Source organism: Lytechinus pictus, chromosome 8 (assembly GCF_037042905.1).
Source record: "Lytechinus pictus isolate F3 Inbred chromosome 8, Lp3.0, whole genome shotgun sequence".
Lineage (NCBI taxonomy): Eukaryota > Metazoa > Echinodermata > Echinoidea > Temnopleuroida > Toxopneustidae > Lytechinus > Lytechinus pictus.
The window spans coordinates 30503988-30512467 of NC_087252.1; the positions used below are offsets into that span (position 1 = coordinate 30503988).

The 8480-nt window shown below is 36.0% G+C and overlaps 1 protein-coding gene across 1 annotated transcript; it reads left to right on the forward strand.

Annotated features, from left to right (window-relative positions):
* The first annotated feature begins 2401 nt into the window (after positions 1–2401).
* LOC129266636 (uncharacterized) lies at positions 2402–6523 on the forward strand. The gene is made up of 3 exons (XM_064104201.1): positions 2402–2453; positions 3937–4068; positions 6204–6523. Exons 1-3 carry the CDS (start codon positions 2402–2404, stop codon positions 6521–6523), a joined length of 504 nt encoding a protein of 167 aa, XP_063960271.1.
* Positions 6524–8480: the final 1957 nt, after the last annotated feature.

The window sequence follows — 8480 nt, forward strand, 5'->3', positions numbered from 1 at the left end:
TTATCACATAAATAGTATACTTTAAAGCATTGATAAAAAGCGCGGGGGTTAAGTGAAATAAGTTCGATTTTGTAGATGAAATTGCATACTTTCTAGTGAGTCATGTCGATTTTTTAATAAGCCATAGATGCTGGTTCTAAAAATAGCCGTGACACGCTGCTGACATTCCAAACCTTTATTGACAAGAGTCGAGCAATTTCATTGGTTAGTATTCTGCCCAAATAACAACGACTTTTTCATAGCTGCGTGCCTTGTATTTAAGGTGAAAGCATAATTATTACAAGGTCATTTGCATTTACGGGATAAGATTCAACCACCACTTGTCGTGAATTTCTATGTTCTCTTGTTTTCTTTTAAGGGAGCAGTTTTTCAAGAATCAGGTGGGTACGTTAGATTTAACAACTAGGATTTTAAGTAGAAATACATTGACAGATACAGTACAATAGAAAGTGTTAAAAATCATTTTGCAAGGCGAGAACAACCGCTGATACAAACGGACATTGATTCTGGAGAAAATAGGTCTTAAAAACTGTATATGTATGTATATATGTGTATATATATATATATATATATATATATATATGCATTAATGAGGCAAAGTGGTAATGCATTGTACTTAGTTCCAACAGTTTATTTTGAATTCCAAATTTTCGACGTTAAACATACTTCCTCAGGGATACAATAAAGCTCACAGAGACAAGAACTGAAATTATAACATTCATGATTGTGGTAGTCATGGAACCGCGCACAAAACAGCATCACCATCATAATAATAATAAAAAAGCATATTGGAGGCGCAGGATGTAAAAATTATCGCGTGAGGATATCATTGTTACGTAACAATCACTTATTATGACGCCACCACAATCATGAAAATGCAAGAATAGAAAGGATAAAGGCTTATAATATATTAAGAAAATAAATTACGATAAAAGGAGGTGACAATGGCCTCCCAAATCACTCTATCTTGAAATCAACTGTTAATAATGTATGGAGGAGAGTAGAGCAATAATAATGATAATAAACCTATGAGAAATTCTTGAAATTATTTATAAAAATTGTATTTGCCCAGCCAAGACAGATCCTTGTTTAGGCCATATTGAAAACTTCGGCTATGAATAATGGCTTGAAGTTCAGCGAGTTTCCTCTCTTCCGCGGATTTATAACCTCCTCCGAAAAAAACTATTTTGAGATCACTGATAGAGTTATTTTCTCTGTTGAAGTGCTCAGCTACCGGGAAACCATCGCGGTGTTGTCGGATAGTAGACCTGTTATTATTGAATCTTGTCCTAAATTTAGTACTGGTTTCTCCTATGTATGTTACATCTGGGCATTTGCTACAGAGTAAGCAATACAGAATATTGCTTGAATCACAGTTGTGGTTGGGAGGTTTGATTGCATAACCAGTAGGGAGGTGTACTGAGCTGTCGGTTATGATGCGCGGACATATTTGACAACGGGCTTTTCCACAGGGTTGGTTACCCTTAGGTTGAGGGGTCCCGGTAGCCGACTCTTCACGGCTAATATCGTTATAATATCGTAATATCGTAATATCGTTATATATCGTAATATCGTTATATATATATATATATATATATATATATATATAGGAAGTGGACCCATAGCGGAAAGTGAGAAACAGAGCATTATGTAATGTGCAGACGTAAATAATAAGATTGAGAGATAATGACGCCAGACGTACATGTCGCTTCTGGAGAACTGATTATGCATGTATTTATATATTAAGATTTATATACAAAGAGAAAAATAGGAGACATGTAAAAAAACATTTATTCATTTGGTAAGATTCATATACACGTTTATGAGCGTGTGGGCGGTTGCTATATCGAATGTGAATTTGGCAATCTACTTTAATTAGTTTGAGAGTATATTTGATCAACAGAGATGATTCTTTCGTGTTTTTTTTTTATTATCGTCGAAAGTGTAGCTCACAAATTTTCGGCCCCACAATGACTGTTTCGCTACCCCGTGTTCTTTTCAGGGTTACCTCCCCACACGCTTTCTCAAATGAGGAAACGAAAATTTTGTCTGATTTAGAAGAGTGCAAAAATTATATGAAAAAAACACCAATTAAACACTTTCTGATTGTTTTTTGTGTGTGTATTTCTACTTTGAACGTATCAGCATATTGCTATTAAAATGTACTTGCCCAACTGTATACAGGCTTTGACGCGCTAATTTAACCAAAGTTGCTTTCTATACAAGAAAAAGTTTAAAAGAATACAATTTATAACAAAGGCATCAAAGTTTTTGCATATCTCACTATATATATAACAACCTATCATAATGGAACTACGAACTACCAGCATAGACCAACCTATCGTTTGATTGCATTTATTGATATGTTTTTTTTTTTCGTTTTCTCCTCCCTTTTTTAGCCATGAAATCTTTCATTGGACTATTCCTCCTTTCCTGCCTTTGTTTTGAAATAGGTAAGTTGCATCGCTTAATATTTGAAAGGTTGAATGGTAAAAAGGTTCTCCAATGAAATCCAATATCATCTAAATTGTTATAACAAAAAAAAAATCATCGAAGTATCTTGCTGACTTCATATTCTAAAATTAAATTTAGATTAAACACACTCGTCTGGTGGAAGGTTAAACAAATGTCTTGTGAACGGTGTGGTTTTGCACACACACAAACGCACTTTTATACACGCACACACACACCCTCATATGTATAACATATATATATATATACGTGTACACACACACATATAGATATATAATCAAAAGAAGGCCTATGCACAGAACAGTGTGACACTCAACAGTGTATGGGGTACCTGAGAAGAATGTTGTTTCCTTGAATTAACCATGTGGCGGCGGGATTGATTCCACCGGCGGATACGGTATCCGCCGGCAGAAATCGTTCATACTTGAAACCATATCCGCCGGGTTTGACGCAGTTTGTTGTTTGCAGATTTGGTTCCTCGGCGAAGTTGGTTCAGATTGACTACTAGTGTTCTTTATGACGTAACCCTCGTTGGAATGTCGAACTATTATTATTTACAAGTAATGAAGTATTACTTGGAATTATATTTAAATAATTAGAAATGTTATTTTATATAATAGTAATTATTTACAATTAGAATGTAAATTATATATTAATAATAGTTATTATTTAATGAATAATGATTATATAACAAATAATTGTTCTATATAATATTGGTACAATCGGCGCCTCATATATAACGTGGGATCTAACTCAGCTCGACCCACGTTAGCTTGCTCCATGCTACCAATGCACGTCGTGTCCGACCGCGGCCGGGTCCGGCCGCCTTGGGGCCATTGCATGCAGGCATGTCCGCATATGGGAATGATACGATGTAATATCGATGTGGCAGATATGGCAAGTTCCGACTCGGAGTCCTCGTATAAGACACAGTAGAAGTCCGGATCTATTCTAAGTTAGTTGAGCCACATGGCTGATTTGCTTGTTTGTTATGTTAAAACAGTAGTCGAGTACATCTTATTTTAAGGCACTTAATTGCCGGCTTAAAACGAAACTTGAATTTCAATTTCATTTTATTTTGAAGACACCGTTAGAAAAAAATCGCACCGAAATGAAAAAAAAAATCGCAACAAATTCAAAACGCGAGTGATTATAAACTGTCATATCTTTTGCATCCTACCGGGTACCCATTTAGCACCTGTGTCGAGAGTGGCAAAGTGTGGATTAACGCCTTGCTAAAGGACGCTAGACCGCGGTGGGATTCGACCACACGACCCTCTGTTTACAAGGCGAGAGTCAGAACCACTACACCACGGCTCTTCCACGAATCATACTTTACAATGGCAATTCATAACATTCAGAATTTAATAAGTATGTGTATATGTCAATCAGATTTATTGTTATATATGATTTTTAAATCCCCAATTACTCTCTTTTTTTTTCTCTCATCTCTCTCTCTCTAAGGCCATGCCCTCAAATGCTACACTTGTGGCTCTTTCAAATACCAAACAGTCGATCTGGGTAATTGCGGGGATACTCTCTCTGAAGTCGAATGTGAAGTCAATAAAACTAGGTGTGCAGAGGTAGAACTTGCAGGTAAATAAAAGAGATAGAATCCCGTGCACTGCCAAAACTCCGGTGTTGATTTAACACCAGCCCATAATCTATATATGTCCACACCAGAGAAGTGTTAAACAGCACCAGTCTGGTTTTGGTCTAACACCAATTGGTATTTAAACAGCATCAGTTTAATTCCAAACTGGTGTTATTTCAATACTTCTCTGGCGTGGACATAATTAGATTCCGGAATGGTGTTATATCAACACCGGAGTTTTTGCAGTGTAGGCCAACACGCTTTGTATCATTTGTATCTATTGTTTACCTACTTCTTTTTAAATAATTTATTATCAATTGTTTTAGTACTAAATATTATAAGAGTAATAATATGTCCATTTATATAGCGCAGTTACTATGTGCATATACTCAACTGTGCTTTGATACTTGGTATCATATTATTACCCCGGCTGTAGCTAAGCCGCCATATTAAAAGGCGCTAAAGCATTCAAGGAATAAATCCTACCGGGTACCCATTCACTTTACCTGGGTCGAGTGCAGCACAATGTGGATACATTTCTTGCCGAAGGAAATTACGCCATGGCTGGGATTCGAACCCATGACTCTCTGTTTCAAAGTCCGGAGACTTTGCTCGAGCATAATGATAAAATGTCTTGATATCTTGATATCTGTATATATACATATTCAATACAGATAATGCCACAAGCACCTGTAATATGATATTTTGACCCCCCCCCCTCATTAAGAAAGTATGGATTTTTTTAGGGGGAGGGATTTTTTTTCTTTTTTCTGAGTATATATATGCATCTGCCAATTTTTATTTGCATGTAGTATGACACCCCTTGTAAGGTTTGAATATAAAACATTTTCAGTCCATGCTTATATTCGCATTAGCTGATTGGTGAGATACGTGTCTCTGCATGAATTCCTTAAAGGTATTGTTTAACTTTGTGAGCAGCCGATTTAAACATTTCTCAAACCAAGATGAAACATGTGTACAAGTGCATGTATTAGAACTAATAAACCCTGAAAACAACCATTATTGAGAATGAAAAGCTAAAACTACAAGGCAAACCCCGATTTTGTAAATGGGTGTCTAATAGACGCCTAAATAGTACACATAAGTGTATGGGATGAAATTGAGATGGTGTTTTCGGTCGCTTTATATTTCAATTTTTGAAGCACTAAATAATTATTTTCGAACGCAATTTTTTCTGGGCTTCATTTTTGTAACATATCACAGACACAGGTGACAAGTGTGACCTTCTAGCTCAGATTTTTTAAAAGTCAAAACAATGTTAACCAATCACTTTAAAACATACATTAACATGTCTTTTTTCTGGTCTGGTCAATAATTTTCAGCTTGCGATTCGCGCTCGCATCATTTGGTTAGTGAAATACGTATGGTCTTAATGAATATCCACAAACAAGCCTTAGAATGCCCTCTTCAGGTCTGAATGTAATAAAAAAAAAATCAGCTTGCGCTTTGCGCTCGTCATATTTTATTAGTGAGATACGTATCATGTTTATGATTACAATACTACAAAAAGTGTTCCATGTGTTTCTAAGATGTAATTAAAAAAAAAAAATCAGCATTTGTTTGGCGGTCGCATTAGATGGCTAAAGTGGGATATGACTCTTCATGAATTCCTGAAAAATAGTCTTTAAATGTACCTGTTTGTGGTCAATGCATACACAAATTTCATGTTGCGCTCAGCGCTTACATGATTTGTTTAGTCCAAAAATTTGCTTATAATGCCCTTTCTTAAGGTCTGAATATCAAACATTTTCACCTCGCGCTTCCCACTCGCTTTATTTGATTAGTGAGATACGTTATCATTTTGAAGGCACGGTCCTTAAAATGTATCTACGAGCTCAAAATAACAGGCTATTGAACCCACTAAGTGACTCAATTTTTTTGCTGGGGCCCCAAGTGCGTGACCTACGGTACACCACTGCTATCACGGCCGAAAGCGAATAGTAAATGAGCATATACATCAAACACGTTCTTTTGGGGGATTTTGTATGTATAAATGTAAAATGAAATGTGAGGGCTGAGTGTAGCTTCTCGATATGTTAATCTTGTTAGTAGCATATTAATAATTATGTATAACCTTCTTAATATTTCCTACTCCCATTCAACTATATAAATGCAGGGAATTTGCTTGTCGCTACGGCTGAGAAATTTACGTTTACTGCCCGCGGTTGCACGGAGGTTGAAGCTACGGCCAGTGAGGCAGGGTGTACCAGTGATTCAGACAGGGCGAAAGAAATCATCGAGGATGTTGGCTTTGTCGAAGGGGGCTACAACAGTGTTCAGTTTCTGGCTTTCCAGCAGGTCACGGGGGAAACGTACGCTGATGTGGATGCATGCACTTGTAGCGAAAACAACTGCAATAGCGCTGGTTTCATTCAGTCGAGTGTTGTCATAGTGTGTGCGTCTTTTGTGTTGTCTACCCTTGTTGGGCTCTTGTAGAAAAAAATTCTGGTATTTTTTCATTATTATTAATTTTTTTTGTAACTCGCGTATTCTTTTCAAATAATCAAATTCAATAGAGTTAGATTTGTGAGTATAACAAGCATGTTGTGTCTCTTTTTTTTACCATATTTTCCTTTCACTTTACCATGAACGAATAAATAAGAGTCAAATTTTGTATTACAAGGTAAAATTCTGGATCATAGTTATTCAAGAATCTTTCCCTGTAGACTGGGAGAATATCATTCATTTGAAGAAAATCCATCTTTTCTTTATAATATTGTATTATACGGAGGTGTAGTATATTTTTTTATTCTGAAATCAACCTTTATCACTTGAACGTCATTAACAATTATGTATTAAGAATAATCGTAAATATTAATATCAGTTTTTCAATAAGATATCTGAATAGGCATGTCAGTGGCAATAAGGTTATTATTAGTTATGTCAACTATTTTTAGAGAGTAATTTTGTACGCTTTATCGTATTCATGGTATTTGTGGTGAGTAGTGTAGTTTCAACTTCAGTTCGCACTGAACAAATATAACGAAGGTTGTTACGAAAACCAGATAATTGTTGATGCCCGGATCAAAAATGATTTTTGGGGGGTTTTACTGCTGTCTGTTTCTCAGGTTTAAATTGGTGGAATAATCACCAAGGAAGACATAGCTTGAGCGCAAGAGAGACAAGGATGACCCATCGAAAACTTTTGACAAAACACAAATGTTCTAATTTGTGTGGAAATATGAAGGGCGAGATACAATATGGATTTCCAACCGTTGTAGAAAACCGACTTATTGGAATTTTCAGTTCTAAAATGGACCAAATCCAAAAAAAAAATAACAATTGTATTTTTTTGCGTAAGGCAAACACGGCAAAGTCACAGAAAACTACTGCCATGCATAGACACGTAATCGGAGAGACATAATTGAGCGTTTGCACAAATAGTCCGGGTTATAATTGAGCAAGGTGCCACAAGAAAAAGGAGAAATTTTCATATAGTGCTTCTAGACCAGTTTTTTACGCTGAATATGAATATATGAGGTAACCAGGCTGTATCCTGAAAATTAACCCGTGAGGGCGCTTTTTTCAAAATGGCCGCCAAATTTTCAGAACATTTGAATTTTCGTACATAGATTTTGACATAAATATTCCATTGCCACAAAATTAGTGTCATATGAAAGACAAATAAATTTCCTACAATTTGGTACTATTTATAGGGGATAAGTAGGTCATTTGGCTGAGATTTTAAGTACAAAACTGCATTTTTTTGTCATTTTTTCCCAAAAATTGTAAATTTTGCAAAAACATGATTTTACATAATTCTGAGAAAAATAAATGAATTACCTTGAAATGTTCCAGAAAACTTTATTGATATACTATTATCATGTGGATGAAATTTTAACTCTGTATCATTCTTCTTAGCAAATTTATAAGGTATCAAACTTGAATACTTCAATTTCAGAAATGTCGATTTTTGTATGCACTTCCATAGACTAATACGTATAACATGTACATGTATAATATGTATAATGTATAGTTCAATAAATTTTAAATGCAATTATCTCCGCTTTTTAACCACTTGGAGAGTTAAGAGTAGACTTTTCTCTATCAGCTACATAAAACAAAATGTTGGCACATCGAGGCCTAACACTCTCATGGGGTGGGGGTGTCGAAGCCCCCCCCCCCCCCCCCCCATCCCCTTTGGCTATATCATGTTGTTGTATATTGCCTATTTATTGGAAAATCACTATTTTTTGAAGCACCCATTGAGGCAAAGGCATTTCTGCTATACAGTACAGCCACTTTAATTACTTTGAAACCACTTGGAGAGGAAAAGAGTAAGCTTTGTCATGTTTGTTCTACCAGCTATATCAAAAGAAGTTGCACGTACATCAAAGCCAACCCCTCTCGGGGGAAGGGGGGGGGGGCGCTGGGGAAGTCACTCCTCCCCCTT